Raw genomic sequence first — 15,539 nt, 5'->3', positions numbered from 1 at the left:
CACATCCGATATTTTGCTTCATATGCCATTGAATACCGTTTGCGAAGGCCAACACAAAGTAAATTCGACACAGCTGCGAATTGAAATTCCTGGAGGCTTTTTTCCACAGAAAGTCAGTCATGTTTCTCATAGCCACAAGGGACTTGCCAGAGAGAGAGAGAGAGAGAGAGAGAGAGAGAGAGAGAGAGAGAGAGAGAGAGAGAGAGAGAGAGAGAGAGACTGTATTGGTAATTCATTTACAGGAAAATAAAATAGGAAGGAATGCCAATTGTTATACTTTGTTTTTACTGCGGCCCTCGTAATGGTAGCTACCGATATTTATTGTTACTGATATAGGGTCGCAATAGGGCCCACGAAGTAGCACTGGACACCTTAATTGGACCGGCAGTCAAGCTGGACATCAAAGCTAAGGCCAGACGAGAATAGCGATGCCGAGTTGACTGTTTCTGACATACAAGACTGGAGGGCATCCATGGAGAGATACCAGATGACGTCATCTTGTTGGTTTACAGTGGTTGGGGAAGTCGATGGCCAGACAAGGTAGACTTGTTGTATATATATCGAAGTCTTTCCGGTTTAAAGTGTCTATGTAGACTGCAGTATTTGATACCATATTCGAAAAGCAGTGTTTCAATATTGTGACTGTCCTGTATATCAATTTAAATCTTTGTCAAGCAAAATTATGCGATGGGCAGCTCATCTGCCATGTAAAATGAGATGTTAAACATGAATACAATTTCACTTTTTTGTAGTACGTGCTCCGGAATTGAGAGACTGAAACTTTCGTTCAAGTTTTCCTTGTGGTAACTTTAGACGATTCCCTTTCCGAAATCAAGAATAAAAAATTAGGAATCACATTGAGAAATTTGGTGCTACAGAAACAATACACCTTGTATATTTCATGACACTTGAAATTCAAATTGGCCACCACACCTTTTTTGACTCGGTTGGGAAAAATAACTTTTCGATTTTCACAAAAATAAGTGGGAGCTTCAAAATGAACCCCACAAGTTGTAGACCGAATAAGTATCGTAAATGTTTTAAGTACGAATATCTGTCCCCGATGCTACTCTATCTTATCATACACCTACATTCACGTGCCTTTGTAAAGCTATGGAGAAAGCGCCCTCAGATCCGTACATTTTTTTACGTATCACACCCCGGCCCGGAGCGCGTTCGATTAATACGATCATTATCGTGATTGGCCAATCATGATTGTTATCGTGCGTTCGAACATGTCCAATAACAATAATATTTACGGCCACGCGCAACTACGATCTGACCCAGCAGACGTTTTCCTAATCTCGCACTGCATGCACTGGCTCTGTATACGAATGGAACGTTTGGGATAGCAACGCGCTTAGTAACCAGAATCGAGGTAGTTCAGAAATGCACGCGATTGCCCATATTTGGGCACTGGACCGGGGCGTGATACGTAAAAAATGCACGGATCAGAGGCCGGGGCGTGATGTCGCCTCTGTTATTAAAATATAAAATACCTTGATTTACTACGAAATTTGAAAAAAAAATGTTTATTTGTTCAGAACACAGTGCTGGGCGCACTGTACCGAGTACATGTATAGGAGTGCATGTAGTACACTCAGTGTGACAGCTTTCGGGCAGGGTAGTGAATTTCGCCCAAAGCCGTTTCATAAATGACGACCAGTACGAATCTTATTACCATACCCTTCGAAACTTTATCGTGTTTATCCTCAAACTGTTAACACGACGGAAGTGGTATTAAGGGGTCAAAGTTGCCAAATTGTTGATCCCATGTTGAGTGCGTAGTAATCGGACTGCTATCGTAGTAATGGGACGTCGTATTTGGAACGTCGTATTTGGAATGTGATTATAGGGCCAAATATTGATATTTTGAAACTTCGAACCCCCGATTTTCAATTTCGATGTGTTTAGAAAACTGTTTGTAAAAATGTGGTGATAAATTAGTTACGTTTAATCCATGTACGACGCAACTATATTTCGACGTGTATATCGGACACGGACTGTCTCTGTGTGTTACTTCCGACACCTTGAATCGTACGGTGTGGCTAACTTCGCCAAGTTTGTAGCGCCCGAAATAGCTTCTACCGAAAAAAAAAAAACTATCCAAAACGGGACAGCAGCGTCACTTGACTTAATATGCTGTCATATGACTTGTAAAACGCTATCGAAGTGAGTACAACGAACAGCATGTCATTAAATGTCCGAAAACTGAGGTCGTCCGAAAACTGTCACACTGAGTGTAGGTACAATAAACTATTCCACACGAAGATTTGATGGAAACTTTTATCGATAAACTTATAGCGAGCGCAGCGAGAGCGGCCGAAGGCCGCTCGCGAAGCGAGCATTAAGACTAACGCGTGTACATGAAAATTAGAATGGAATCTCTATATACCTACGAGTTTTGAAAGGAGAGCACTTCCATGGAGGCGGCCATTTTGAATACTTTTACACGGATTGCGTGAAATTAAAGATATAATCTACCACAAATCCTACTCGACAATGTGTATTTCCGAACAAAGAATCTCTCCGTTCCAAAGAAAGTGTGAAATTTGTTTCAAAATGGCTATTTTTGATCACTTTTGAAAGCCCGGATCGGTCATCACTAGGCGCCGCCATTTTGAAACAAGCCAACTCTCGCGAGAACGAACGGTCAACTCACGCGAGAATTAAAATAGTGCGCTGAGGGAACAGTACGTGTTTTACATTAGACTTCCTCTGTTCCCGCCCCTGTTACAATAAACTGATCTGAATTATATAATTTACCAGTTTTAAATAATTTTCGTTAGTGAACTTGGCATTTCCGAGTTAAATTGCTATAATAATCTATAAATGTTATTCTAGAAAACATTCCACAGCAATTCAACCTCAATGGCCAAAATATGCGTCATGCATCAACATCAATAAGGATATACCCTACGCTGCGCTCGCTCTCAGGTCAGACCTGTTACATATTAGGCGTCACTACGTATGCTGCAGCCCTGCAGAAATGTGTCAACACTGAGGGCAGCCATGTCAACTGAAAACATGATCGTGATAGCCAGTTTTGTTTACAACCTCGATTTCGAAAATGATGTCACATATATCATAATCATGATCGTGCAAATCGAACGCGCCCCCGGTGCCCAAATACTAGTTTGGGCACTCGCGTGCATTTCTGAACTACCTCGATTCTGGTTGCAACGCGCGTTGCTATCCACAAACGTTCCATGCAAAGCCAGCGCGAGACGTCTGCACGTCTGCTCGCTCAGATCGTAGTTGCGCGTGGCGCGCGCGACAGTGGAGCCGCGACGGAGACACCGGCTTTTATTTCTAAATTCTTGTGAAATCCTGTGTATACTAAGTGCGTGCCTGTTCAGTATAAATTGCAATAAATTGACATCACGCTTTTGTCCTTCTTACACCTCGATTTCAGCCTGGATCTCTGTTGGTCACGTACTAGTACGCATGTTGCTTTGCGCGTTTTAGAATTCTGCAGGTAAACAAATGACGTCATTATGTATGTCAATCCGCGACGGGAAGCGGCCATCGCATTTATGAAAAATTGACACAAATGGCGAAGAATTTTTGATATCGCATGCATTTTTATCGCCTAAACAATGTTGAATATTATGTAAACTACATATTTATCATTCCATAAGTTATATGATAAAACCTTTACGGCCCTGATACTGCTTTTGCGGCCCTTGGCCGTACGGCGTACGGGCCCCCGCACGCTCGGGCGCTTCCTCGTACGATCTCGGGCTGCAAAAGCCGTATCAGGGCCGTAAAGATTAATAATACACTCAGTGTGACAGTTTTCGGACGACCTCAGTTTTCGGACATTTAATGACATGCTGTTCGTTGTACTCACTTCGCTTCGTATTGATAGCGTTTTACAAGTCATGTGACAGCATATTAAGTCAGGTGACGCTGCTGTCCCGTTTTGGATAATTTTTTTGTTTTGTTTTTGTTTTTGTTTTTTTTTGGTAGAAGCTATTTCGGGCTTTTAAAACTTGGCGAAGTTAGCCACACCGGACGATACTAGGACGATGACTAGCAACTTTGACCTCAGAAAACCCTACACGTACTGGCAAATCTGCCAGAAAAGGGTAAAAGAAGATACTGAGCATTTATCTTGTCAATATTATCCATTCTTCTTGCCTGATAAAAATAAAATTTGAGCATTTACGACAATTGTAAAGCAGGTGCTCTTGTGTATGCTTTTTAGGTTTTTCTTTTGCGAGATAGATGGATATATAGAAATATAATTCCTTTCGATTTAAAAATAATGATTTCACCTGTAGTCCGGGATTAATGAATCTGACATTGACCTTTATACACGGTTCCTGATCACAAGTATAATACCCTCAATAAAGAAGCTATGAAATGTATTTTAACATAAATTACTTTAAATAACTTGACCATCAAGATATTCATGACGTCTCCCTCTGATAAAGGACGCAATTATTTATGGTTGTCCCCTTGAACTTCATATGAGCGAACAACCTATTGTTGTCGGATGAATTTTGATTGACTTTTCAAAAGCGGTGAGCGGATTACAATACAATGCTCTGACTATATCGAACACTTTAATTTCCAATAGAAAGCCTTTTTAGGAACAGACACCAACGACACATCACAGCTTCATTTCCCTGGTATCAATCCCGAAGCTGCCCAATGGCTTGTCGACAACAGAAGGGTAAGTCGAAATTCTTAATTATTCATTAAGGTAGCACGCGCCTCGAAAGCGAAAAACTTAAACTTCAGCCCAAACTTTTCTCTATGAAACTTTGAACCATACTCACACAAAATCAAGAATAAAAACAGGAGTCACCGCACAAAGTTTGGAATTAGAGAAGCATGTTACTTTACATGTATTTCAAATTCAAAATGACCGCCACCCCTGTATTAACTCTGTGGGGAAGATATTTAAAAAGAAACAAAGTCGGTGAATATTTTTGTTACTGCAAGAGCTTTAAAATGAGCCGCCAACAGTGGTAGATCAGAAAAGAATTACAAATATTTGAGAGTACGAATTAATATCTGTTCTGGAGGCATTACATTAAAAATGTCATGACAAACACATAACGAGAGGTTAATTTCATTTAGTATGATCATCATTGTTATTTCTTCTGTGCTCTATGGAAAAATGAAAAAATACCGTTGAAGAAGTTACAATGTACCCGGTACAGAACAAAATACATTCATATGAACGATCGCACAGGAATTCAATGTACGCCAATTTCTATGACTATTCATGCATTAGACTGAAAGATTCGTCGCTCGTGGGCACCCTACCCTGGGCGCCCTCAAGTGACGAATCTTTGAGTCTATTCATGCACGTATTTTATTCAAATTCAGCGTTTCGCCTATGTATACTGCCTAACACTCTTTCAAAAAGGCAGTGAATGCATCGCTTGTAAATAAGCACATTCTGCTTCTATTCCGCGTGAGCAGTTATTATAATTTTGGTGGTAAATCGAAAGGTATGGGTAGCTGAAAGTAAAAAGACTGCAACTCCAATATAAGATGTTTTAATAACATATTGTAACATTGACCCTTTTCATAAGTCTAGCGCCCTCCTGTGGCCACTGTGAATTTGAAGTCAAAGCAAGGCCACTGTGGAAAACCGTGGGCAGTGGCTAGAGGTTTTCCCAGTGCCTCGCTTTGACTTGAAATTCACAGTGGCCACAGGAGGGCGCTAGACTTATGAAAAGGGTCTATTGCCTTTTTTTAAAGATAAAAGCTGTTGGTATTGATACCGCCTCCCTTGATTGCGGAAAATGTACGACGGTTCAGACACATGAGATTCTATTTGAAAAAAATATACCGGGTAAGTATTACGGGCAATGTATTAATCTAAGTTGTCGCGGAGTCTCTCTGGGGAGGGGGAGGCTTGAACATCAATGTTGTTTGATAAATAACTGTTTATAAAGATTAACCATTACATGGGTTGCATACTTCTAGATGCAAATTAACAACCCTTGTTTATATTTGAATATATTTTACTTGGAACAGTGCAGATGGATTACAGTGCTTGTCAGTAAAAGGAGAGTTTTTTAGCCCTTTGTACCCTGACTTTAAAATAATCTGATCGGGTCGCGGTTGCCGTAAGCAATATTTTAAATCGTGCGACTATACACCAGTACATACTGTGATGGTTTTGTGCCAAAATGGCTTTTAGGGTAGTGAAGGACTTAAACTTTTGCTCAAAATTTCCTTAAGGAATCTTTCAACCATTCACTTTCAAAATCATGAATAAAAATCGAGGGTCACCGTGCAAATTTTGGTACTAAGGAAATAAATAACTCATGATTTACCGATGTTTAAATTAAAATGGCCGCCATCCCTTTGTTAACTCTATGTAGAAAAATAAAAAATTCGAAAAAGTTTTCTTACACCAAGAGCTTAAAAAAGACCCCCCACATGTGATAGATCTGGAGAGAATTGTAAAAGTTTGAGAGTCCAAATTTGTGTTCCCTTAGGCGCGTTCTGCGTAAAAAACAGCTATGCTACCTTAAATGGCAGTCTTCAATCCAATATCCTCGAACTTAGTGTTCCTTAACATTGACTTTTTATGTAATTTAGTTAGTCTTTTGTTCTTCTTTGAAAGTTGTGCACAGTTCCATAATTTGACCAGAATTAGAGCTGATCACAAACCTGTCCATTTAGAGTCTATCTCACTCTGTTGCCTCCGTTTTTCCTGTACTATTCTACGCCTAATAAGGTAGAGTGTGTTTCGGGGACAAGTTACGGGGCAGATTTCCATGTCTATTACCTTTCTAGTCTTTTGCCTTTGTGGACTCACTTCGGAGCTTGCTAGGAAAACTCAGTTTTTATCATCTGGTTGCTCAAAAAGTCCAACTTTTATTCCCCTATAGAGTAAGCACAAGGTGTAGCGGCTATTTGGAACTTAAATACTAGTTTTTCTCTAACTGTAAACTTGTTAGAGGGTGTTCCAAACTTGTATTCTTTTATACCCGTATAGTGCCAGGTTTTTTTCATGGAGCACTTAATTATTTTGGGGGGATTTTGAGGGAACCATAAAACATTCTGTATGGGCTCTGAGGCAAAATGCTATCTTGTTCTTCTTCCAAAGCACTTGAAAACATCGCCAAACTTGATCAATTGCCGGCAATCGGTGCCACCGTATACGCAGTGCCCATTGGAATTCATGATGGCAGTGGAGCTCCTACGCGGGTCTTCGCCACTGGGTGGCGCAGTGATATTCCGGAACTTGCAACATAGAGGCAGGCGGTCCGTCTCCTTATTTGGACATGAGTTACACTTTAAGGAAAATGAAACCATCTATTGGCCGGGCTCAAGACCATTTGAATTAAACATCGACTTCCGTGGAGAAACAGAAAGGGGAAATTATTACGAAACCAACAGCTTTTGTGCAGCTGAGCATGGAGGCACTCACATGGATGCACCATCTCATTTTGTTCGGGTAAGAGAATAGGAGTGTTGAACGAGACACCCACACTCATCAGATACCTTAGCCTAGTTATCTGATGAGTGTAGGTTCTACCTACACGAAACTGACCAGTAATACAACGCCTACCTTTAAACTGCCTTAGTTCCCGTTAAAACTACACTAAATATATATATATATATATATATATATATATATATATATATATATATATATATATATATATATATATATATATATATATATTCCGTAGAAAACCTAGTTTTTCTGAGGATTGCAAGATCAAGATCAGTGTTTTCTCTGCATGTTCATTGACAGGGGCACTTTGTGCCCCATTCATCAAAATTATATGTAGAGGGTAGACTTGACATATGAGGGAGCAGTCACTTTTTATATTGATTTTGCCTTCCTAGTAGGAAGCATTTCCCCGATATACCCATTAATAGATAGATAGATAGATAGATAGATAGATAGATAGATAGATAGATAGATAGATAGATAGATAGATAGATAGATAGATAGACATCATACATACATGTAACACACACATACTTTTATGGATACTTAAATGACAGTGCAGCTGGCGTTCGTTTCATAACTTCTGTCAACCACGCAAATCAACTTTTCATGGAGAACACTAAGGTATCCTCTGTGATGATCACGCTGCATTTCATCCTCAAGTTACTGTATGCTTTCCCTAACCTCGTTACCACAGGGAAAACCTCGGGTGCACGACGTGCCCCTCGACGCTCTCATAGGACCAGCTGTGAAGATTGATATAAAGTCAAAAGCGGACGAGGATTCATTAGCTGAGATGGAAGTTGCCGATCTTGAAGACTGGGAAGAGGCTAATGGTCGTATCCCTGATGACGTCATAGTTATGGTGTACTCTGGCCGGGGATCCCAATGGCTTAATAGGGTATATGTCATGACAGTTTGAACTTAATTCTGGTGCGTGTTTTGTGGTGTTAACCCATATTTTAACAGGTTAAATCACAAATCACTGACCAGAACTGTTTTACAGAAAAACTTTGGGGTTTTCCAGCTTGGGTTTTCACACTAATACACCGAAACGAACAGAACTTTTAAGTTTGTGGCATTTGAGATAGAGTATAAAGACAGGTATATCAAAAATAACACCACATTTCGAAAATTGGCCAGTATTGCAACCGAGACCTTAACGTCACGCGCGATACTATGTTGCATGTCGTCTGCTTTCCGATAGCGATCGGCAGACTGCATCATACGGTACCGTTATTACACTTTACGTATCATTCGATTATCGTGATTGGCTTATACATAGTCAGATGACATATTCTAAAAGGTGGTAAAACATGGTTTAGAAAACCCTTGCCCACTTTCTGAGATGATCTTGATTGCTGCGGACGTACGTGGGTTCAGAAGGCATCTTTTCTACACTCAACAAATTGACGTGAACTGGTAGCCTACTAGAAAAGCGTGCGTACGACCCCCAATACATGCATACGAGTCGACACGTATTTCCGGTTGAATTAGACGATATTAGGTCGTGTAAATAAAATTCTTTGTTTGCCGTCCTTGGAGTTTTGAAAAACCTACCAGCCAGCCAGCAAAAAAAAACAAACACAGAAAAAAAATACAAAGTAGATCAATCGCATAAACTATAACTTTCTCATCGGTTTATGGGTCACAAGTATGAAAAATAATCTGTTACATTTACAATGCAGTGTTTCTTATGCTCTTCATTAAGCACGTTGAAAGCAATGCTTGGAAACAAAGGTTATACTTGTATAAGTACAACAAGCATACTTAGAGTTAGGTGACTGTGAGTCTGAACAAAAATTCCATAATAAACAATGGCAATAAACACTATACCAGTACAAAATGTACCACATGTACAGTGTGATAGTAATCAACTGGTTGTGTTACGCAGATCTATAGTATGTCTCTGACGGAGATTTATGCACTAGGTGGTCATAGGTGCCAGTAAAACATAATAATTAAATAACAAGATCTCAATTATGAATACAAAGCATATTTGCAACAAATGTAAAAAGATGCAAATTACGTATTACGAGGATGTTTACGAAGTTTTGAAGAGTTCAATTTTGCAACGTGTCTCAGTGACAATTGTATGTTAATTTTGACATGTAAATTTAAGATCGAGACCTGTATTGATGTTTACGATTGGACGTATATTTTTATCTTTAATTCATATCTATCATATGATCAAAACCAAGCCTTAAACATAACGTTTAAAATCCCATTCTAAAATAATACGGGAAAGGGAATACAAAGGACAAGAGAGAAAAATACAACAGACAGGGCAGGAGGACAGAACGACCAAAGAGTAGTCCAGGGCATTTAGACAATTGGAGAAGCGTATCTTGGGCGACGGCACCTGTCAAGCTTGTCTACCGAGAAACTTTAAGTCTGTATAGTACCAACGAACTCTGAACATCTCGTGTTGCCAAGCGTACCAGTACCTCTCAGCAAGCTAAGACAAGCCCATGAGTAAAAGCAGGCAAAGATAAAGTAAAGAGATAACACGAGAAAAAAACAGGTATTAACAGCTGTTTTGACAACTGTACACTATGATTTTCAAAATGTTGGGGTAAGCTTAGAACTAAAAGGTGTTCTTGCAAAACCTGAAAACTCCAAATATTAAACTGCAAAATTACTGAGTATAACAAAGTATGTAGTTGTCACTCAGAAAACAAATGCTAAACATCTTGGTAAAAGGTGAAACTACTATCTCTTCCATAAAATTACAATTTTGCAGTAAGAAGAGTGGGTAGCTGAAAAATCATAACAGCCTTGAGTACGAATCCTCCTTTTTAAGTGTCAAATAATACTAGTCCTGGGCACCGTTTCTGTCGAGTTAAATGCTCCATTAGCTGTAACTTTAAAGGCTATTTATTCTGAATTTCGAGTATCAACTTCTTGTTAGCCGACTTCCAATAGCGCTGATCTCGATATCAGGTTTGTTACTATAAATATAGCTGCACGCGCGACTTCAGACACCGCTGCCTGTAATTCGGACAAATTTTGTTATTGCATGCGCGGTCGTTGTTAAGCAGCTTGTAGTATGAGCCATAAATTCATAAGAATTAATGTGACTTTTTGTGTGCATTTTAACACTAGCAGGTTTTATTTTCATCGTTCTTGCCGAAAATGCGGACAAATATTTATTTTTGCATATTGGGCTAATGAAAGAAAAATGACGTTAAGTGATCAGCGCTATTGCATAATAATTAAATGCCAAAATTCTGCTTCTAAAGACTGCAATGCGGAATGGCCATTGCTATTTTTGAAAACTGAATTCTAATCCGGACTTATAAAATGACCAAATCGTTTTTTAGCAGAAAAAATGTTCAAAGTAAGAGCAACTTCAACCGCGTACGAACTATTTGGAGCATTCAACAACGAACATTTCACCGGCGGTACTTGCTTGCCCCGGTGCAGATCCAATATCATGATCAATCGTGATCAATCGCGGATCGCGGAAAAGCTGGTTGAAATTCAGTTCGGTTCCTTATTCGAAACTAAAGCAGTCAAGAATTGTTTTCGATCCGTCTTGTATGGAGACCAAAACAATTTCACGCACTTCCGCCGATTTCAAAACTTTGAGGAGAAATCACCTTATGAAACGGTCGATCGATCTTCACTTACATTAGACTGCAGTCCGCTACAACAGGAGGTGCACATGTACACTTTACGTACAGCGGTTGATGTACCCCTTTACGATAGGTAATCTGATTTGTGTTGAAACGATATCGCACGACATTTGCGTTTTTGCGACATTTAATTAAATTGGTGCGACATTGCGAACAAAGGAAGGGCACATCGCGTCGTATTTTCGAGCATACCATCTGTGTTTGTTTTTCAGATTTCGTTCAAAAACCTACCCGCACGCGGACGGCAAACAAAGAATTTATTTTACGGCGCCTTGTAGTGATTTAAGTATGAGAACGTGTTGCTATAGTTACAATTAGTCTTTGTTCTTAGATATTATTTGAAATCAATTTAGGTATTACCATCAGGAAGTGCACGGACAGCGGCTACTCTCTGCTTGTGACTACGTTCTGCTGTGACCGCGATTTCTACACATAGGTTCGGGTCCTGATTTTTTCTGTGTAACAAAATGATGTGTTGCCTGCCCTTGGACTGGCGTTCGTGACGGTAATATTAGCAGCTCGCATAAGGTACTATCCATCTACTACCTTATGAGCTGTTAACGAGTTTATTTGGTCAGGGCGATAAGCCCCTACGTTTGTGATCGGCAGAACAAATTAATGATGGGATTAGGGAGGGCAATTAACAGATATATATGCCGTTCATACACAGGACTGTTTTCTTTGAAATACTATACAGAGATAGCTAGGGTAAAGTAACAGGCACACACTAGACATGGGTAAGACTTGTATAATGAAAAAAAGTTTAATACATGTGCGTAACTTGCCACAATACGGGCACATCTTTCGAAACGATGTGCGATGTCGGCCAAATTTCGTGTAAGTATGCCCGAGTAATGATTGCAAATATACAGTGATCAAATTGGTCATGACACTGAAATGACAATGCACAATTAGAACACGCGTGACTTCTCACTTACTATCAACACAATTGGATCTAATTGGGGATAATTGGATGGTAAAGTAATGTCGATTTTATCTGCAAATGTAATCTCATCTGCTTTTCTTTTTAAGTTTCATACTTGTTTTTGTGAGTACTTTGTAATATTGCAACATTAAGCTGTAGGGCACCTAACACTTTTGAGAACTTTTTAAAATATGAAGATCCAATTATCCCAAATTAGTTCCAATAGTGTTTATTCCCTTTTAACATGTCGCATCATAATTTCAATGTACTGTTATATAAATGATAGCAATAAATGATAGCAATAAACCACCCGAGCGAGTGGTACATTACTAGGTTTTGACCAATGCACTCCATTAATCGATGTCGCTGGTGCATATGTGTCTTCAACTGGTCAGCATCTCGTAGTATACCTGTCACTTTGATTTATTGCTTAAATATGACTGTTAATGTTAGATCATTCAACAGTTAAGTCTAGCAACCTATTAAAAATTCAGTGGAAAGAAATATGGTCTATTTCCACGTCTTCTCGAGTAATCGGGCTAAATTAAAGCTGTGGTCAATAGTCCATAGCTTCAGTTGTGTCACATGTAAAGATTTTTCCATCATTAACAATACATTGCTCTTGAAGTAAGATGATTTAAGCCCCCCCCCCCCAAAAAAAAAGAAATTCTGGCCCTTGACATTCAGCAAAGTGATGCGGCGACGCGGTTTTCTTTTCTTTTATTCTTTTCCTTTTTTATTCCTAACAATGCTGGTTTGGCTCTATTGATGCAACAGTTACTGTCTTTTATCACTGGCTGCATAATACTTCCGTTTTCCTTTTAGCATTTTTTACATGCAAACAGGGATATCAAGGATAGCTGTAATGATGAGTATGTAACACCCCCCCCCCCCCGAAAAAAGCCATGACGCGCGGGCTCTAAAATGACGGGCGCGGTGACCAGAATCGATCTGGGAGAGGGTGGGGCTAAGCACCTTTTAATCTATTCACGCGTAACGAGCAATTTAGCAGTGATCGTTAGGGCGACATTTTTTATTTTTGTGTTTCTCATCTCCCGACCGACCGTAAATTTCAGTTCCGACATGAAAATAAAAAAAACGTTTTTTTTGCGCCGCCTCTGAGGCGATCATCCTAGCAACAGCACCACCGTCATCAAATTGTGAGATTGCAGCGACTCAGACTGAAAGGACAGAGTGTACAGAACACTGAACTGAAAGACAAGCAATTCCAGTGACGGTGAATGGACAGAACTGAAACAAATATACGGTTTTTTGTACTTACAAATTCTAGAGACTGAATGGAACATTGAACTGAAACAAATACAGTTTGGTTTTTTTTGGGTACTTGTTTTTTTTATTTCGACCGCCCGCCCTGCCCGAGTATTCCTCTGGAGATGAGAAACAAAAAAAGGTTCACCCTTATGATTGGTATAGGGCAAATTTTCTATTCTCGGTACATTTGTTTTTTTCAGACAGCCTATCTTGGATCAGAAACGAACAATGCATCCCTTCTGCATTTTCCCGGAATTCATCCTGACGCGGCAAGATGGCTAGTTAATAACAGGAAGGTAGGTAGCGCTTTACCGCTTCCAACTCTGTAGTAGCAGACTCAGCGCATTTACACAAGGAGGTAGAGGTAGTACTGGGTAACTTCTGCTTAACTAAATAATATGATAATAGACTGAGAAAGAAATGGAAAGTGTGCGAACATGAAAAATGAGGCATGTCGGGAGTTATATAATATTTTCTCGGAAACTGTGAGTTTTAGGAATTTACTTCATTGTATTTCAGATAAAATGTGTGGGAATCGACACCACGCCATCGGATCATGGTCAGTCCAGAACACTTGGCAGCCACTTAACATTTTTTAACAACAATATCCCAGGTGAGTCCAGTGTTCATATGTTAGTTGTGTGTGTGTGCTAGGCTACGCGGCGCCGAAGCACCGTCATTTTGGGGTATCGTGATGCGTTTGTCCTACAGCAAAAGTTGTGTTGACGATCCGACACACAGACATGTGATAAACACTAAGCCAGACTGTGGCCAAAAGACGTAATGAAATTTACAGTGCTGTAAGAACGATTTTCTTGTTCGATGGAATAATTATGATATCCTCTTGTAAACACCTTAAATGTTGTAAATTTTAAATGTTTAAAATTTGTAAAAAGTAATTGGAGTTGATTATGGCTGTCACCATGATTTAATGAAACAACAATTTCTGCCTCAATTTTAAACCGACAAACCCATATTTTATTCTCACAATATGTTCTGTTTCAGTTCTTGAAAATGTCGCAAATCTTGACAAACTGCCTTCAAAGGTGCCACAGTTTTCGCCATTCCCATGAAGATACACGAAGAAGCGGTGCTCCGACGAGAATCTTTGCCACCGGGTGGAATCCTGATCTCAATGATCCTTGCAGAGTCGTTGGTGGCGCTTGTCATCCAACTTTTGGCGTATCGCTGCTCTTGTCGATCGTTGCCATTATTTTTATCAAACTGGTTTTCTAGTTCGTGCAAAACATATTCCTAAGCGTTAAAATTTGAACAGGACATGCGTTATAATTTGAAAAGTAATTACAAGGACAGAGTTTAAAATTTGTCATGATACCTTTTTATGTAACATTTGAAAGGTTGTAGTACGTGTTTTTGATATCACTTGGTCACTGTAAACCCTACTTTTTGTTATGATAGCATTGTCTCCGATTGGGAAGTGTTGCCTCGTTATTGAGTCAGTAAATCTATTGAAACATGTCATTAGAGTATCTTTTGAGAACTACAGATTTACAGTATTGGGAGTCTAATGAAAGACTTGAGAGAGCAATGCTACAGGTTTGGTCATCGTGTACAAGAAAGTCGGGAATACAAGCGGCTGTAGTATTGCAATTGCATCACACATTGACCAAACATATACTGCGGGTATGATTGTAAATGACAGATTCAGGACAGACAACGTTTGGCCATTTAAAGAAAATTATTTGTTTGCCGTCCTTGGATCTTTGGAAAACTTACCGGCCACCCAAGGAAAAAACAAAAACAGACAAAAACTCAAATGTATTGCCATTAGCTCAATTTATTTGCTGTCTTTAGGAAAAATAGTATTTGTATTTGTAGTAGTCTTAACATTGTGTTTGTTTTCTGAATTTTCTCTGAAAACCTACCAGCACGCGGACGGTAAACAAACGAATTTTATTTAAAGCGCTTAGCGTTATAGAAAAGCAACAAGATGACAATTGATCTGTGAATTTCACAAATTGACGTCTGTGAAGACCTCAAAGGTGTCCCTGACCTCAAAGGTGTCCCCATGTTTTCAGTTAAACTTGATTTCCGTGCAGTCTAATTAATTTTCCGACTTTACAGAAACAATGAAATATTCGCTAATGCAAATACACTGAGTTTTAGAAAGAAGAAACTTATTGATCAAAGTTAGAGAGTTATTTTACTAACATCTACCGAACTAGGCAGCACAAACATGGCACATGACAACGTATATTGTATCATTTCTCAGACTGAAAGAGGTGAGTTTTTAAATTGTTTGAACTCT

General features: G+C 39.4%; 1 protein-coding gene across 1 annotated transcript; it reads left to right on the top strand.

The window, feature by feature from the left end:
* Nucleotides 1-340: 340 nt before the first annotated feature.
* Nucleotides 341-14,573, top strand: LOC139136212 (kynurenine formamidase-like). The gene is made up of 8 exons (XM_070703951.1): nt 341-540; nt 4,586-4,681; nt 5,722-5,815; nt 7,082-7,432; nt 8,133-8,336; nt 13,471-13,566; nt 13,790-13,883; nt 14,276-14,573. Exons 3-8 carry the CDS (start codon nt 5,786-5,788, stop codon nt 14,341-14,343), a joined length of 843 nt encoding a protein of 280 aa, XP_070560052.1. The 5' UTR covers nt 341-540; nt 4,586-4,681; nt 5,722-5,785; the 3' UTR covers nt 14,344-14,573.
* The last annotated feature ends 966 nt before the right edge of the window (nt 14,574-15,539 follow it).

Source organism: Ptychodera flava, chromosome 7, assembly GCF_041260155.1.
Source record: "Ptychodera flava strain L36383 chromosome 7, AS_Pfla_20210202, whole genome shotgun sequence".
Lineage (NCBI taxonomy): Eukaryota > Metazoa > Hemichordata > Enteropneusta > Ptychoderidae > Ptychodera > Ptychodera flava.
This window is presented reverse-complemented; position numbering and strand designations above follow the sequence as displayed.